At 40.4% G+C, this 19,665-nt stretch overlaps 1 protein-coding gene across 1 annotated transcript in view; it reads left to right on the top strand.

The window, feature by feature from the left end:
* Positions 1–19,665, top strand: part of LOC121463249 (protein lifeguard 2-like) — a 51,120-nt gene that overhangs the window by 1,417 nt on the left and 30,038 nt on the right. Inside the window, exon 2 of the mRNA XM_041675368.1 lies at positions 13,746–14,020. Coding sequence (XP_041531302.1) covers positions 13,746–14,020 — 275 coding nt within the window. The remainder of the gene's footprint in view (positions 1–13,745; positions 14,021–19,665) is intronic.

Below are 19,665 nucleotides of genomic sequence, written 5' to 3'. Positions count from 1 at the left end.
GTGAGATAAAAAGCCGAAGCATTGGCTATGATTGTTGAAGTCTAAAGCTCCCTGGTAAACAAGCCCAAGGAATGCGGAAAAACATCGGTACTGGATACAGGGAAATAAAAACTTGATTGAGTTAACTAAATTTTTTGGTGGTGTTCTGTTGTTTTGTGTGTGGTATATGTAAACATGTTCATCTGTGTATTCACATGGGTATGAACACATACATGTGTGTACATGTATGAGCATGTGTGTGGAGGCTAGAGGTTCACATTGATGGGGGGGGGGTCCTTCCTCACTCACTTTCCACCTTCTTTTTTTTTTCCTGAAAACCTTTCCCTGAACTTAAGGCTTACAATTAGCCTAGACAGGCTTAACCAGCAAGCCACAGGAACCCTTCCGTCTAATCGTTGTGTTTGGCCTTTAACATGGATGCTGGGAATTCAGATCCAAGCCCTCAAGCTTTCATGGCAAGCAATCTCCCTGGGCCCTTTTTGGGGGTGGGGGCGGGGACATGATCTCACTATCCCAGGCTGTTCTGGCATACACTGTATAGTCCAGTGTCCTGGAGTAAATGGAGTGGTTCTCATAGTAGATAAGAGAATGATGCTCTGCCGAGGGGACAGAGGTTCTGTGACCTGCCGGGAGATTACCCAGTGTCTCAGCAGGAGGTTGGAGTTTTAATTCTATGATTTATTTCCCACGACTCACACTTGACTACATAGACAGTAATTTGTTTTTTTCCTTTCTATTATTCTTCTCTCACACAATGTACCCTGACCCCAACCTCCCCTCCCTTCTCTCCTGGATCCACTAATCCTCCATTTCCCTTCAGAAAAGAACAGGCCTCCCGGTGATACCAACTGAACAAAGCATAAGATGATGCAGTAAGATAGGTACAAACCCTCAGGTCAAGACTGGGCAAGGCAACCCAACAGAAGAAAAAGGTTCCCAAGAGCAGGCAAAAAGAGATACCCCAACTCTCGCTATTAGGAGTCCCACAGAAACCCCAAGCTAAACAACTGCAACATATATGCAAAACCCACACAGGCTCCATGAGTGCACGAAGGAAATCCAATTAACATGATTTAGTTAGCCAGCATTGGTTCAGACTTCTATAGTCTGATCCTGCCAGTTTATTTTAGCTGTATTTAAGCAAAGCACCATTTTAGAAAAACATTTCATGATGATAATTAACTCTTTCCCATGTGTACAATGAAGCTTAAAGATGTGTTTACACTGACACCGAAAAGTACACATGGCCTCATCCATAAAGATGGGTTCTGTTGGCTCAGAAACAATGCTTGAGATAAGAGTCTAGGGAGAATGACCAGGGAAAACCCCATCTGACTGTACAGATTACATAGAGTACACGTGACATCTCCCATAAGGATGAGTTGTATGGACTGAGAAGCAGTGCTCAATTCAAGAGAGGAAGGGTCTTGAATGAACAAGCATAATAGTCTGGGGGATTCCGGTGAGGGCTGGCACCACAGATAGCAAAGATTGCCAGGTTATTAGCCACATCCATTCTTAACTTTCCGAGCAGAAACAGATATCTTTTTCACAGAAGAGATAATGCTGTGTTTAACATCCCTAGTTTCCCTAGTGCTTATCTGTGAACACAAGGACCTTGTACTCTCTATAGGCTTGATGCAGTGGTGTGTGCTTCTATTTCCCATGCAGTGGAAACAAGAGAGAGGGGCTCACTTGGTGCTTGAGGTCAGGCCAGTCTAACTGAATCTGGGAATTCCTGTTTGGGTGAAAGACCTATCTCAAACATGAGGTGGAAAGTGAATGACAAAGACCTAATGTCAACTTCTGCCCCCATGCACATCTATATAAAAATTGATACATTTTAAAACCCAAGGCGTAAGTATACATTCATCAGCCATGGGATAGCATAACTTATAGCCTCTGAACAGAATGCCAGTGACAGAAAGAGAATGAAAAGACCAGATAACTGAGAGCATTGTTGAAAAATAGCTCTGATTCTGAGGACATCCTGAAAGGATCTTGAGAAGTAGGTGGGCAACACTCAAGAACAATCAGGTGGCCTTGTCAACGCCTCTTTGAAAAGCCAGATAGGCCTTATGAATATCTGTAGTCAAGGCCTTGCTGGGGAAAAGGCGTTTTGTTTCAAGCACTTAGATTTCCTAGACTTGGCATACTTGGAGTGCCCTTGCTAACTATGCTGGGTCAAAAGAAACACGCATTCCATAACTACAATGTCACGGTCTTATTTTGAGCCTATGGTTACCTTGAAGTGGGATATTATCCTTATTTATTATTAACTAATGGTAGATATCTGGGCTGGCTTCCATCACATCTGTACTCTGGGTTCCCCTACTGGGAAGAGCTTCAGAACCAGTAAGTGCTGTGGTTCAGTTACCCAGGCTGTAGGAATAGATTTCCCTGATAGTAAACCAAAATACTATAAAAGTGGTAGAAAAGAATGGGTAAAGTGTGATATCATTCTAGGCCAAGGCTGAAGGGGTTCAGAAGAGTTTATCCCCCAAAATGCTATTTTAGAGCAGTGAGCTACATGGAGCATCTTTTCATCTGAATGCAACGGAGCAACAAGACGTGCAAGGAAAGCTTCAAATGGCTCCTTGACCTTTCACTTGCTGACCAGAGCAGTGAGTGAAAACTGCCGTGTAAACGATGCCTTCTTTGGTCCAGAAGAGATGAATGTCTGCATCCTTACTACCATGTGGACAGAGTCCCAACTAGTCCACAAGCAAAACCTAACTAAAACTTGGAAGCCTTATCTTCCACTAGTGCCCTGTACACTTTCTAGTCACATCCTGACAGTTTGCTAGTCACGCCTTGATTGTTGCTTCCCCATGATTTATCAATTTATCATGCTTTGTTTAAAAAGCTTATAAGCTTTGGGGCCTTACAGTTCTATCCTTTTTTTCTTTTCATTCCATTCACTTACGCTTCCAGAAACCCACCCCCTGCTCCTCTCCTCCAACTCCTCCCAACAATCTCTCTCTCTCTCTCTCTCTCTCTCTCTCTCTCTCTCTCTCTTTCTCTCTCCCCGTTCACTTCCCCGTAGTCCAATTATTGCTGTTCGTATGTGTAAAGGTGTATGAGCAACCTACCAGTGAGGATGCCTCTAAAGAGAAATGTCTTCCTTTCTCAGCAGCCATCAACTGTCAAGAGTTCCTCAGCTAGGAGTGGACGCGTGGGAATGCTGCCAGCCTTGACCTTGTGCAGGTGACCACAGCTCCTGTGAATTCATGAGTGTGATGACTGTGTCACATCCAGGAGGCTGCATTGCACAGCATGCTTCCCCATCCTTAGGCCTTCATATTCTTTCCACCTCCTCTTTTTTATGTTCTCTGAGCCTTAGTTTGGGGCTTACCACATATTGTCACTTATTCTCAGCATGTCAACTAGTCATGAGTTTACTGCTGCACTCTGAAAAATGAAGCCTCTCTGACCAAGACTGAGGATGGCACAAACCTATGTGTATACACATAAATATTTATAAGGCAGTTTGACAACATGACTTTAAGCAAAACAACAATGGTAGGTCTCCTTTAATGGTCTTGAATACAGTTCTTAGTCTTTAGAACTGTAGCAATAATTTGCCATTTACAATTGTTGTCAACACAGCTGGCCACGGAAGTGGACTCCTTTTATATACCTTTTTGTATCGTTTCATATGTTTTCTCAACACATACATGCATTGTTTTCATTTGGAAACAATGGAAAGAATTGTTTGGGAGATAGTACAGTCAGTACAGTGCTGGCTGCACAAACATAGGGACCACAGCAAGTTGGGCATTGTGCATGCTTGTAATAGCAATGCAGTGCAGGTAGACATAGGTGGATCCCTAGGGCTCACTGACCAGCCAGTCTGGCCTAATCAGTGAGTCCAATATCCCTGTGCTACCAAATAGGGAGGGCAGCTCCTGAAGATTGAAATCAGAAGTTAACCTCTGGTTTCCAAATGTTAATGTATATACGTGAGTGTACACTTATGAACACAAACACACACATGCTTGTGCATATGTACACTGTTGACCGAGTTTTCTGTCCTACCTTGTCCTGTAGTAGTTCAGTACCTAAGAAATACACAGAGGTGTACATTAATTATAAACTGATTGGCCTATTAGCTCAGGCTTCTTACTAACTATTGTAACTTATATTAGCCTGTAATTCTTGTCTATGTTAGCCACTTGACTTGGTACCTTTTTCAGCGAGGCAGTTACATCTTGCTTGCTCTGTGTCTGACTTCCTCTGTGTCTGGGTGAAGACTGCAGACTGAATCTTTCCTCTTCCCAGAATTCTCCTGTTCTCATTGCCCCGCCTCTACTTCCTGTCTGGTCGCCCCACCTATACTTTCTGCCTGGCTACTGGCCAATGAGGATTTTATTAAGGAAATACAAGAAACAAATCCTTATAGGGTAAAACCATTGTCCCACAGCAGTACCCACAACACAAACCTGCATCACATACATACAAACATGCATATGTATCTGCACATGTGCACATAGGCACCAATAAAAGAAAAGGGAAAGTATCAAATGGAAAAAAATATTTTTCACCCTCCAATCTTCTCCCACCATGAGTTCACAATGGACCATATTTCATTCAGGGCTTGGCAGTTATACCTCCTTTCTGAGCTGAGTTCCTCTATAATGAGGATGCTGTTGCCCACCTTCCTACCATCAGTGACTGTGGGTGGCACACAGAGCTAACTCAACAAGTAGCTTCTTCATGCAGCAGCAACTCTTCTGTAGATACCTTAGAGCATTGATTTTCAACCTGTGGGTTTTGACCTTTGGAGGGTAGAATGACCTTTTCACAGTTGTCACTAAGGCCATTGGAAAACACAGGTATTTACATCATAATTCATCGCAGTAGCAAAATGGCAGTTATGAAGTAGCAACAAAAATAATTTTATGCATATGGGTCACCACAATATGAGGAACCGTATTAAGGGGTCACAGTGTTAGAAAGGTTGAGAACCACACCTTAGAGTGTAGCAGCATTTGCTGCAAGGACTAAGAGGAGTCACTAAGCAAAGATGATGTCGGGGATCAAATGAAGAGAAATGGGCAACACCCTATGAAGGCTCTCACCTAGTCCTCTCCTCCCTCAGGGATACCTCAGGAAGACTATGAGCCACAAGGGACCAAGTCATGGCTCCCTGAGGGTTCATGTCTTCATCTGTTTGTGCTGCTGTAACAAATTGCTGGTATTTAAGAAGAACAGACATTTTTCACAGTTCTGATTGCTGAATCCCATTCACTAGCATTTCACCCTCCTTGACTATTCTCTTAAGTGTTCCACCTTTTAAAAATGTTATTTTTTCTTTAAATATATTTAATTAAAATACAAATATATTATTTCTCCCCTCCATTTCTTCCCTCTAACGCCTTCCAAGTATTCTTCCCTTCCTCTAAGATTGATGGCCTCTTTTTCTTTGATTGTTACATGTGGCATGAATTCTAATTGTTCTTGGATGGAGGTGGGTAGTCCTTGGACTTCCCACAGGTCAGGGAACCCTGATTGCTCTTCGAGCTGATGAGGGAGGGGGACTTGATCGCGGGAGGGGGAGGGAAATGGGAGGTGGTGGCAGGGAGGAGGCAGAAATCTTTAATAAATAAATAAATTTTAAAAAAAAAAGAAAAAAAAGAAAAACTCGGAGTCAGCTCTCAGAAGTGAAAGCTGAAGGATTAAAGAAGCAGTTCGGCCAGTCATTAGAGTTCTTACCTCTCTACCAGTGATCCTCAGAATGCATCTCAGACTGAATCCCAAGACTGTGTCTGAGCTCTTGTCTCCTCTTGCCTTATATTCCTCTCTCTGCCCAACCATATCACTCCTGTCTCCACCTCCCTAGTGCTAGGATTAAAGGCCTATGATCCCAAGTGCTAGAATCATCTTTGTGTGAGCTCTGTTTCTCTTTTAGACAGATTAAATCTCTTGAAGCCCAGGGTGGCCTGGAACTCACAGAGATCAGTCTGTCTCTGTCTCTCGCGTGCTAGGATTAAAGGTGTATGCCACCACTGCCTGGCCTCTATGGCAAACCAGGGGCTTAGCTCTGCACTCTGATCTTCAGGCAAGCTTTATTTGTTAGTTTATAAACAAAATATCCCTGTAGTTACATATCAATTATATATGTATCTGTGCATTATACATACATATATGCATAAACATATAAATTCAACTTGCTGAGTCTGTTTCTGTTGTTGATGTCTGTCTAATTTCAGGGCTAACCAGTTTGTATTTGATAAACAATTGGGGGTCTTACCCCTGGAAAGGCTAATTCGCTTTCTCTCAGTAGTCATTAGTTGGCTGTAGATATTTATCTAGGGGTTGGACCCCATGAGATTTTCCCCTTTCCACATTAACATGGCTATCAATAGTTTAGGCCCTGTCGGCTCAGCCATTTTTAGGAGACACAGCCTCACGTCAGACTTCCTGGCCCCCTGGCTCTCACAATTTTTCCCCTCTTCCGTGATGTTTTCTGCTTTTGGGGCAGGACTTTTGTATTGTAGATGTTTCCAGGGGGACTAAGCTCCCCATGATAGTTCATCTCTGCAGTATGCCTGGCTGTGGTTTTCTGTGATGTTTCCTATAAAGGGAAGCTTCTTTGATAAGCTTCTTTGATAATACTTTACTTGAGATATAATGATATTTTGTAATGGAGTTAGGAATTATGCTCATCTACTGATGAGGTAGTAGGATCTTTTAAGATACACGGACTCACCAGCACTGGGTGCTTGACTAGCCTTCTAATACCAAGCATGTTTTCCCTTCTGTTGAGGATCTTAAGTCCAATTAGACAGCTGTTGGTTCCACCAAAATGTGAGCACCACTACTGCACATTTAGGTGTACCTTCGCATGCTGACCAGTGTTGTGGTTCATAGGCATCACAACGGGGTAGGATTGTTGATTGCATCTTTCCCTTGGCTGCTTGCATAATACTTTCTATTATAGTGGCAATTAAGTTTCACCAAGTGTATTAGGGAAATATACTCAAACCATAGCACACAATGAGAGATACTCAGTCTGGAGTAAACAGAAGGGTTCAACTAGATCGTACAGACAACTTACGACATGTGAGGGAATTTTGGTAACTCTGCATGTACATAAACTGTCAAAGCAGTAACAAATGCTTCTGAAGGCCTCAAAATTTCACATTAAAGGGGAAAATCTAAACTAGCTAGCTTCCTTACATGTTCGTTAATTTCAGTATGTGGTATAATTTGCAGGCAATTATATTTTGCATGATTTATGTGTTGCATAGTTCACTAATTAAAAGTCTCCAGATGAAACAATAGAGCAGATGTATAGAAAGACTTCACAGGCTGGTTTCAAAAGAGATGATTTTGTTTCCTGATGATTACAGGTCACAAGGGATCCACAGGCTGTGTGTAACTTCACCCTGTATGATAGAGGAGTGGGACTCCGCAATTAAATTTCTACTTGGTTTACTCACCTGCCGTAGATCACAAAGTTGATGTTCTAAAGTGAGTAGTACATGTGAGAATGTACAAATTATACCACATACTGAAATTAGCGAACATGTAAGGAAGCTAGCTAGTTTAGATTTTCCCCTTTAATGTGAAATTTTGAGGCCTTCAGAAGCATTTGTTTCTGCTTTGACAGTTTATGTACATGCAGTTTATGTACAAACAACTGCTACGTCTAAGAAAACCTGTGTAATGGAGACTAAGAGCTTGATGGGAAAAGAAAAAATTTCTTTTGACCAATCTATAGCTAATTCATTAGTTATAATCCTGACATGTAAACAAATAAACCATATTAACTGCGTTTTGGAGGGGAAAACATATAATTAACTTAGGTTGACTGTTTATGCCAACAAACTAGAGGCACTGGGGACTGGACAGAGATAATAAGTAGGATCTATGAGACTGTGAAGTTCAAAAGAAGAGAGTCAGATCTTCTTGCTGACTTTTTTCTTTTCAGCCAGAGTGGGTGAGGGGTGGTCACCATATGTCTTCCACTATAGGCAAGGTTTCTGGTCTTAGGTTTCTTACAGGTATGCTGTAACTTGAGAACAGTGCAGCTATTTTCTGTGTAAGATATTTTTGCTCATTTTTTTTTTGCCTCAGAGTTATCTTTTTATAAAACCCAACTTATTTTAATTTTATGTGCATTGGTGTTTTGTACGTATGTAGGTCTGTGTGAGGGTTTCAGATCCCCTGGAACTGGAGTTACAGACAGTTGTGAGCTACCATGTGGGTGCTGGGAATTGAACCCGGGTTCTCCGGAAGAGCACTCAGTGCTCTTAACCGCTGAGCCATCTCACCAACCCAGAGTAATGTTCTCTTTGCCTGCTTTGTACTTCCTCCCAACCTTACTATTTAACATCATCTTTCTAAGAACCAGCCAACATTTCATCTCCACCCCCATAATTGTAAATGGGTGGTTTTTTCTTAAAACATTTTCCTTCTTTGTCCCTTACAAGTACACTGGGCACATTTTCTCCTCCAGCCACATAGGGAAGGAATATATCTTTTCTGCATTTCTTTCACTTCCTCACTCTCTGTACATAGCAAACAGGCATTAAGTTTAATGAATGGGTTAGTAAAAAGCTCCACAGAGAACAAGTTTCTCCTCCTTTACAAATCCTAGAGAAAGAGGGCTCTTGGTAGCTGCTCACCTGGTCACGCGTCTTCTCTCACCAAACAGCCTGATTTAGGTCTTCCAACGTTTCTCATCGATCTGTAATCTGCAGATAGCGATCCCTCACTGTGCGGGAGGAGACACCAAAGTCATCACGAGTATCAGAAAGACCAGTCCATACTTTGCTAAAAATGAGCCTTACTTGTCTGAAATAATGGTACAGGATATCTGGAGTTTTATGAGTATCTTCCTCTTGCTGAGAAGAAAGCGATGGACACTTACCTCATGGACAGAGCCTCTTGCTCCATGACATGGGGTGGGTTTAAAGACCCATTAGCGAACATGAGGGTGGATAGAGTGGGCTTGACTTAGCAACCCTCGATAGGAAGGTTCCATCCACCCCGTACTCCAACTGCCGCTCTCTTAACTGTCGCCCAGAACCTTGCTTCTCAGTCCGGCCACCTGCCTGACTCTTCTTTGGATGACTGCTGGCTCAGGACTCAGGAGAGCTTGTGATGACCAGGTGAAAAACGTGTTTGTGTTTCAGGGACCAACCAAACATTGAGGAAAACTCAGTGCTTTTGGGTTTTGGTTGCTCTTGTCTTTGAATGCTTTGAAAAAAAATCTCACTGTCTCTCCTGATTTTTAGGACACTATAGACACCAACTTGGTAATTTGAACATCTTTCAGTGACCTTCAGCTTTGCTTGAAGATTGCTTTCTCAGAGGCGCTCCAGACTTCATCATAGAGGGAAACATTTCTTTTTATCATCAAAATGTAAATATATTACTATTGTTATTATTATTTGGAATAAATGACCACTGTAAAAACTCATCCAAGTCAAGTATATTACCAACTCAGTTGTATCAGAATAATAATCAATCCTGATTGTGGTATTTCTTTCCAGTCCGAGAGGGGGTGAAATAGTAATTCAATCTTCCTAGATATAATTCTCAGATTTTGCTTTCTTAATTCAAAAACCATATCATAGTGAACTATGATAATAATAATGGATAACATATAATTGGTGCAAGTACATGTATATGTTTTGTGTCTGTACCAAATTAATTTAACTTCTTCCCTGTTGGTGGATAATGGGCTGTAAGAAATTTTGCCAGTTATAATAATGAATGATGTACTGAATCCTCTTTTACATGTATGTTTGCCTTCATGAGTTTATGGAATAATTATCTCAACTATAATTGTTGGGTCTAAAGTACTACATATTTGGAATTCTGGTAGGTGTCACTAAAGTATCTCTCTACAGAAAACTTTATATTGTTATGAGATGCTGTACCTCAAATGTACTATCCATATCCACTACACATAGTTGACTTAATGCTTAGGACTTATGATTGTTTTAGAGTAACAAAAGTATTTTAAATTTGTTTAAAATTAAGATAAAATTTTGAACATAATAATGGATAACACATAATGAATCCATGCTGGTTTATGTCAATATTTCTAGCCATGACAAGAAAAGATTATTTTAAATAAGAATATATTTAAGTTTATAATTATTTAAATTAAATCTGTTTATTGTTTTGTGGAAGAGGGAGCTCAGTAGAAGAAACATATGCAGAGAGTAGTAATGTGCCTCCGGATTACCTGTTTCTCTATAGCCTTGAAACAATGAGAATTGTCTCTCTAATCTTTGAATGTCTTTTATATAAAAAAGACACTTCATTACTGCTTTTACATACAGTTTTTGATTGTTTTGTAAGGTGTTATCTCCTAGACTTACTGGCTATTTAGATTTTTTAATGAATTGGTTGTTTGTGTTCATTTCTCATCTTGGGTTGCCAATATTTCCCTTTCTGCAGTATAATAATAAATATTGCAAATATTTTACCATTTTTTTCCATATCAGACTTGTTGAATTTTCTATAATAGCATCTGAAGTGTTCTGTACTGCCAATCTGTCAAGTATTTATTTTTTATGGTATCACTCTTATAAAAGCCTATCTAAATATTCCTTGTATTTGCCAATAGAATGTCTATGAACATTATTATATATGTCAAAATTTTCATTTCACCTGTGTATCCATTACTTTTCTATTTCTTGGTTATGGTGACAAAACACCGTAACCAAGTCAACTGAAAAAAGAAAATATTAAATTGGGATTATGATTTCAAGTTAGAGTTCATGAGGGCAGTGTTGAAATACGGAGCGGTGGGCTGCGTCCCCAGCACCCGGCCGCCCCCAAGGCTAGCTTTACCCGAAATAATTACACGGAAACTGTTTTCTTTTAAACACTGCCTGACCCATTAGTTTCAGTTTCTTATTGGCTAGCTTTTACATATTGATCTAACCCATTTCTATTAATCTGTGTAGCCCACGAGCTGGCTTACCAGGAATGATCTTAACCTGCGTCTGTCTGGAGTGGGAGAATCATGGCGACTCCCTGACTCAGCTTCTTTCTCCCAGCGTTCCGTTCTGTTTACTCGGCCTACCTAAGGGTTGGCCTATCAAATGGGTCTAGGCAGTTTCTTTATTAATAAGAAATCACTCCCACATCAGGGCAGAGCAAAGGCATGGTGGTAGGCAGCGGGAGCAACATCTAAGAGCTGACATCTTGACTCACAGTAGGAGTCAAAGAATGGCAAGAGTCTTTTGAAGCTTCAAAGTCAACTCACACTGACACACTTTCCTTACGGTCTGCAACTCCTAATCCCTCCCAAACAGTTCCATCAACTAGGGACCAAGTAGTCAAATCTATGAGCCTATGGGAGTCAGTGGGTGGGTATGAGGCATTCTCATCCAAACCACCACAACCTGCAATATATCTCCGAATGACACACAAATAACTATTAAACTATTTTTTGTTTCCAAGTGCGTAACTAATTGTTCCAACATCAGAGGGCATAATTTGAAGTTTTACCTTTATCAACTATTAAAATCTCATATATACATACATCAATCTGTTCCTTGAATCTCTTCCATCCCTTTGATCCATTTATTTATTGCTACACTAGCATTATAATTTTAGTCATATAGCTTTATATCATATGCATCTAATAAACATATGTATATATATTTTTGATTTCTGCTAAAGTAAATCACTACTCCATCTCTTATAGGCCTCTTTCAAATATGTTCTTAATTTTTCTCATATATTTATGCAATGAATTTTAGTGTTACTAGAAATTCTACTGAATCTTGTAAACTCTAGAGATAATTGGAGGGAAAAGGAGATGTTTATTAAATAGCATCTGTTTCTCCAGGAGCCTGGCAGGTTTTTGGACCCTCTGTTCACATCATTCTGGCTTGGCTATCTGTCTACCCTACCTTTACCATCTTAGTCTTCTTCTCCATCATATCCCTTGTGAGACAAGAAGCAGGTGGCAGTAGAGGGACCTTACTTGAAATCTTCCAACGTAACTGGGCATAGTAGTACTTGCCTTTAATTTCAGCACTTGGGAGGCAAAGGCAGGTGGATCTCTGAGTTCAATGCCAGCCTCATCTACAAAGTGACAGCAGCAGCAGCAACAACAAAAACAAACCAAAATAGAAAGAAATAAGAAAGCAAGCAAGGAAGGAAGGAAGGAAGAAAGAAAAACAGAGAGGAGAGAGAGAAATAAAAATAAAGGAAGAAAGAAAGGAAGGAAGGAAGCTTCACATGTGCCATGAGGTGGGTAGGAGAGTCTGCCTTTGCCTTGATTCACCTTATGACTTCCTAAGATTGGTGTTTTGGTTGCCAAGCACAGCAGCCATGCCCAACTTCCTCAACCACCAATTCTGGTTTCTGCTTTCTACTGATTTCCTCTGTAGATAGAGGGGTCTTTCTAGTCTTTGTAGTCAAATCCCCACTTTCCTGGCTTGCAAACTTCAGAGACTGCCTGTTGCATTAGCTTTTCTATTGCAGCTTGTACAACTTTGTGCAAACGTAGTGCCACAGAACATAACAAACACACAGTCTCACAGTGCATGGTCAGAAACCCATATCAGATTCACAGGGCTAAAACCAAGGTGCCAAAATGGCTGAGTTCTTTTCTGGAGACTCCAGGAGGAAATGTGTTTCCTGCCACCTACACTCTTTGCTCCAAGCTGTTTGTGCGTTCATCCTCACGGCATTTGTAGCACTTGACTTCCATTTACTTTCCTTATTCTGTCCTTTCTGTCTTCCTCTCTTCTAAGTATGATCATAAGACTGAGATTTGACCGTCTTATCTCAATGTCTTTATGAGCACCTGCAGTGTTTCTTTTAACAAGCGTAATGACATCTTCAGGGTCCCTGGAGAGGGATGTGGAATCATTGGGGGACTCTAATTCTTCCTGACTTAATGGTGTCATTGAGAAACTCACGCCAATTTCTTTAAATTATTCTAAGCCCCTCCTCCACCTAGCCTCAAATGATGAAGTCTCATGACCTAATTGTTTAACCTCAGCACACTATCAACTTCCCTATTCTTGGAATATGAACATCTTCAGTTTCTGGGCCCTATCATATTTCCTCTGTCCTGGTCCACTTTGACTGCTCTATCTGGGGAAATCTTTTTCTACCTCTTCATTTGACAAAGTGCTATACCACTTCCAGCCTTGCCATGTACTTCCTTTTCCCTGGGAATGTCTGGGAACATCTTCTGCTACCAGTCTTTTCCTATCTCACACCCTCCCACATTCCAGGCTTTCTTATATTGCCTTTAATATCAGTATTCATCTGAATATTTTCTTTCCTCCAGTATAAGTCATTTGAAGACAGAAGCAGTGGCAGAATCTCCCTTGAACTCCTTACTGAATGAATTAAAAAATTAATTACATAATAGAAGGCAAGTTATTTTTCTCTACAGCGGTGGTTGTCAGCCTTCCTAGTGTGCAACCCTTTAATTCAGGTCCTCGTGTTATGGTGATCTCCAACTATTAAATTATTTTCATTGCTATTTCATAACTGTAATTTTGCTATAGTTACAAATTATATTGTAAATATTTTGTAGTTAGAGGTTTGTAGAGAGGGTCGAGTCCCACAGGTTGAGAACCAACGCTCTACAGAATCCATGTTACACGTATTTGTTCATTTAAGAAATATTTATTATACATTGGTGAATCCACAATCATTAAAAATAGGATATAATCACTTGAAAGTTATAAGGATAGTAAAATAACGGGGGTGTGGTCATAAAGACATGAATGACAGGTCTTCTTTTCCAGGAAAATAGACTTGGAGGTCAGTGAGCCAGTCAACTATAGCTCTGGAGATCACAAATACCTGGTTCAGAAAGCAGCAATTAAAGGTGTCCGTTCTAATCCGGAACAACCCTTCACATATTCATCCAGAGACACACCACAAGAAGCCATAAAATACCCACATCCAAAGAACAGAGATGGAGCAAATACTTATGCAGTACAGATTTCAGAGGACGTTACCCCAGATGAGAGCACCACAGGTGCACCCAGTCCCTTTGAAGACATGTCTGTTCGTAGAGGTAAGAATACAGCGCTTGGGCTTGGAAAAGAGCAATGTTTTCTTAAAGTATTTCCATGCTGTGTACTACCAGAAAGAATGAGTTCTCTTTTATTTAGCTCTTTCTTACAATGAAATGTGTAATAGGCTGCCATCATAGCCACCATGATGTTGGCTAGATTTAGAGATCCATAATAAACATATGGCAAATAATATTCAGATTTCTTAGGAAGTGTGAGTTAACTGTTGATTATGAAATGTTTTGCCTACATACAACATGATCACATAATATTGGTCTAGGTCTTTAAACATTAATTCAATATCCTAGATATTTACTCTGGAACAGAACAGGAATAATATTCATCAGAGAATGATAGAAGTCTTAAAAATTGTGACAAAAACAAGTGAAAACTTTTTTTTTCTCATGAAATGTGACGTTGAAGCATAGGTAGCTAAGGTCCATGCTATGGTTCCCCATGTCCTACATGCTGTACTTGAGCCTTCCCAGGGCTTGCATAACTTGCAGGTGAACTCTGAACTTTGACTCCCAGTGGTACCTCGCCCCTAGTCCATCCTTTGCCATAGCCTGGAAAGAGGCCTTAGGGAACTCTAGCCTTTCAGGTTGGAGAGGGCAAGGGCCAAAGACCAAGGACCAAGGGAGGACAAAGGTTCTCGGAACTCCAAACAGTCCCATTCATGAGAGGAGTCCCAAGAGTTCTCCAAACTTAACCTTTTTAGAGGCTTCCCCAGAAGCACATCCCTGCAAGAGCTTTCATCCACCTGCCATTGGTCCTATTTGAAGCACTTGGCCACTATGTTTGTACTTTCTTTGTTGGGCTGATTACCATGTTTCACAAGATCTGGGTCAGATCATGAGGTAGCCAGGGCAGAGGTGTGTCTAATCAGTCAGCAGTCAAGATGCCAAGACCTTCAGAGTGCCATGCAAGGACAGGGGTTCTGCAATTAGTCTTTACAACAACTGTCTGAATGAACAAGTTATAAAGTCATATTGGAGATGTGGATGCCGTACTTAAAGAGGCAGCATAATCAGAGGTTTCTCTCCCCCTGCCAGTTCCTGAATAACCACTCAGAGGCTTATATTAATTATAAATGTTTGGCCAATGACTTAGGCTTATTAGCTAACTGTTGTATTTAAATTAACCTATATTTCTTATCTGTGTTTTGCCATGTGGGCCTTAGCTTGTTACCTCACTTTTTACATGTCTGACTGTCATCTCCCAGATTCTGCCCTTCTCTTGTATCTCTTCTATGATTTCTCGCCTGGCTCTATCCTGCCTTGCCATTGGCTAAGGCAGCTTTATTTATCAACCAGTGAGAGCAAGAAATACTCACAGCATACAGAAAGACATCTCATAGAAAGGGAGAACCGAAATATATAAAGAATCCTCCTTGTCAAAGTCAATGCTCTCCAGCAGCATCTTTTGGAGATAGGCAGGCCTTCCTCTGCCTTCACAAGTTGCACAGTATATAAGATGAAAGTGTCCTGGAGGGAAGAAAACTAGAAATGTAATATGACAAGAGTTATGGAGGAAGGCCTGTAATTCTTGAAAGCATCTCTATGAAAATGCAATTTTAAATTCATTAAGTTCACCCTTTTTAAGCATACAATGTTTTCAGTAAATTTATAGTTTTGCAGCCAGTACCATAATCAATTTGGGATTATATTTATTACTTTAAAATGCAACTCATCAGCCGGGCGGTGGTGGCGCACACCTTTAATCCCAGCACTCGGGAGGCAGAGGCAGGCGGATCTTTGTGAGTTCGAGACCACAGAGAAACCCTGTCTCGTAAAACCAAAAAAAAAAAAAAAATTCAACTCATCAGAAGGTAAACCTATCTTTCTCTGCCTTGCCAATTGCAAATTTGCTTTACAACCCCATGGATCTGCCCTTTGCAGCCATTTCAGGCAAGCAGGAGATGAAGCATGTTCTTTTGGAAATCACCTTCATGAAGCGTAAGGTTTTTATGGTTCAGTTTGCTCTGTAGCATCAGTTTGTATTCATTTTATGGCCATATAGTATTCTGTTTCCTGGTAATAACACATTATATTGATGTATTTGTTATGGAGTTTGAATCCACTGGGAAAAGAGCACAAACTCAATTCAAATTATGATTAAGTGAGCAGGACAATAAATAACATTAAAGCCAAGTGAAGGCATGCCATGCAGAATGGGCCAGACAGAGGGCTTTAAAAAGTGGAGTTCACAATTATCTTGTTTTTTTCTGGAATGTGCAGTTGCTCTGAAAGCTGTCTCACTCCCTCAGCTAGCAAGGAGCTTCTTCTCTTCCCTGCTTACAGGATGGAGAAGTCGTCTCACTCCCTGGTTCACAGCTATAAGCGGGTGTACAAAAGCCAGAGGAAGCAGTTAATTGTCTCACCACTGTACAGTTCTGAGAAGGAGTTGGAGTTGCCAGGAGCAATTCTTTCAGGAATTCAGGATGAGTTCCCAGCACAAAGTGGAGTGTCCCTTACCCAACACATATTTGCCCATAAATGTTGGGCTGTTTCTCCTTTTGGTTATTGTGACTAACACTGCAACTAATATCCAGGAAGAGCTCTAGTAGTTCTCTCCCTCATAGACCATAGATCACATCCCTAAAGCTAGCCTCCGAGGTCCATGCCTTTGTCTGGACATGCTCTTATACTAGACTCACTCATCAAGGTCCAAGAATCAAAGTATTGACATTCAGCAATCAAAATCCCCTTCTGGCTACCCTAATTAATATGTCCTACCAAAACATGCTGCCACATATCAGCACATGCTAACACAGACCTCCCTTTTTTCCTCTGGAAAAAAATTACACCAGCAAGGCCATTTGCTGCTGTTTTCTGCCTGAGTCAGAAATCAGTCACTTTACTTTTATTTCCTGCTTAATAAAGGATCTCTCAATGAAAATACATGTTTGGGGCATGGTTTGTGCCTAATCCTGGGTCTGGGAGGGAGCTCCCTATCGTGTTTAGGTCCCTTCAATTTATATATCAGTTTTATATAAACATATGTTTACACTTCTCTTGAATGGAATGAGGGATTTTTGAATGACATCACAAATATGCCTAACCTTTTGAGGAATAGCAAAACTTTCCAAAACAGCTGCATAATTTTCATTTCATCCAATAATGTATGGAGTTTTCAGTTCCTCAACATCCTGGCTGACATTGGTTATTACCTTTCTTTCTGACTGTAGACATTCTGGTAAGTGTGAAACAGTATTACTTAATAGTTTTGACTCAAGTTTTCCTTTTCCCTCCCCTTTTATTGAAAATAGATTTTTTTTCCTCACATAAATAGCATGATTACAGTTTCCCATTCCTCTACACCCCCAGGTCTGCACCTCCCCTCCCATCCAGAGTAATTCTCCTTTCTAGCTCTCATTAGAAAACAGTCTTCTAAGGGATGATAATAAAATACAATGAAATAAAATATAACAAGATAAAACAAAAACTTTCACATTGGAGTTGGACAAGATAAACAGAAGGAAAAGACCATAAAAGCAGGCCCAAGAATCCGAGATCCACTCATTGACAAACAAAGGAATCTCATAAAAAACAGCAAACTGTACGCAGTAACACATATGCCAAGGACCTGGTGCAAAAAGGCCCTCTACATGATCTCTCAGTCTGTAAGCTCCTTTGAACTCTGAGCGTGTTAATTTAGTCGGCCTTGTTCTCTTACACTCTTCCTCCTTCCTTCCAAGGGATTCCCTGAGCCCTGAGAGGAGGGATTTGACAGAGACATTCCATTTGGGGCTGAGTGTTCCAAGTGCACTCACTCTGCACAATGTCTGTCTGGGGGTCTCTGTATTTGTTCTCATCTGTTGTAGGATCTCCGAAGATGACTGAGCAAGGGCAGTTATCTAAAAGTACAGCAGAATGTTATTAGGAGGTATTTTATTGCTACTTTTTAAAAATTTGTTTAACTCTAGCTAGGTCCCTGGGCTATCTAGTCTCTGATTTTTGGTCATACAAGCAGCTTCAGATATCAGTTTCATCTCATGGAGGGACCTTAGGTCAAATCAGCGATTGGTTGGTTACTCTCACAAGGTTTGTGACACCATTGTACTAATATATCTTGTAGACAGAACAACAACTATAGATCAAAAGGTTTGTGGCTGACTTCATGTTTATATGTCTCTTTTGGAAGAGTGCAGAATGCCTTCCTATACCAAAGACACTAGTAAGTAGGGATGAAGGCTTTATGTAGGCACCAGCTCAACTTCTTCATGTGCAGAGTTGTGTAGGTGTTGTCTTTAGCAATGGGGCATTGCTGTCAGTTTATGGAGAGTAACCTATAATCCTGGCATCAGCTAGGGTTGTTCGACCAGTATTTGTTAACTCCAGTTATATTTTTTGAAAATAGTGTTTGTGTGTTTCCCTACTTTGGGTTATGCTGGTTGGGGGTTATCAGATGTCTGTGTTATTGTGGGTGTAGAAAGCTTCCTTGGGTTGAGGTTTTCCTTCTAGTACTTTCTGCAAGGCTGGGTTTGTAGATACGTATTGTTTAAATCTGTTTTTTGTCATGGAATATCTTTTTTCTTCATTGATGGTGAATGAAAGCTTTGCTGGGTATAGTAGTCTGGGCTTGCAGCCATGGTCTCTCAGTGTCTGCAGCACATCTATCCAGGACCTTCTGGCTTTCATAGTTTCCATTGAGAAGTCAGGCATAATTCTGATAGGTTTATCTTTATATGCTACTTGACCTTTTTCCTTTACAGCTCTCAATATTCTTTCTTTATTCTGTATGTTTTGTGTTTGATTATTATATGGTAGGTGTTTTTTTTTTTTGATTCAGTCTTTTTGGTGTTCTGTAAGCTTCTTGTACATAGGGATAATCCTTCTTTAGGTTGGGAAGGTTTTCTTCTATAATCTTGTTGAATATATTTTCTGTGCCTTTTAGCTGGAGTTCTTCTATGCCCATTATTCTTAGGTTTGGTGTTTTCATGGTGTCCCAGATTTCCTGAATGTTTTATGTTAAGACTTCATTGGATTTATATTTTCTTTGACATATATATATATATATATACATACATATACATAGTATCTATAATATCTTTAGCATCTGAGAGTCTCTCTTCTATCTCTTGTATTTTGGTTATACTTGTCTCTGTACTTCCTGCTCATTTACCCAGATTTTCCATAACGAGAATTCCCTCAGTTTGTGTTTTCTTTTTTACCTCTTTCAGTCTTCAAGTCTTGAACTGTTTCCTTCACCTGTTTGACTGTTTTTCTTGGTTTTCTTTGAGGGATTTATTAATCTCTTTTAATATTTTGTTTGTCTTCTCTTCCATTTCTTTAAGGGAGTATTTCACTTCCTCTTTAGAGGTTTCCATCATTTTTATAAAGTTATGTTTAAAGTAATTTTCTTTATTTTTTTATTTTTGGTTTTTCGAGACAGGGTTTCTCTGTGTAGCTTTAGAGCCTGTCCTGGAACTAGCTCTTGTAGCCCAGGCTGGTCTCGAACTCAAAGAGATCCTCCTGCTTCTGCCTCCCGAGTGCTGGGATTAAAGGCGTGCGCCACCATTGCCCAGCATAAAGTCATTTTCTTCCTACTTTTTCTGGGATAGGATGATTAAGTCTTCCTTTTGGGTGACTGCCGTGTTCTGGTGTTACCATGTTGCTTTTTAGGTTGTTGGAGGAATTCTTGCATT

The sequence above is a fragment of the Microtus oregoni genome, unplaced genomic scaffold (assembly GCF_018167655.1).
Source record: "Microtus oregoni isolate MIOR12 unplaced genomic scaffold, Mior012 000026F_ref0000081, whole genome shotgun sequence".
NCBI classification, from domain to species: Eukaryota; Metazoa; Chordata; class Mammalia; order Rodentia; family Cricetidae; genus Microtus; species Microtus oregoni.
This window is presented reverse-complemented; position numbering and strand designations above follow the sequence as displayed.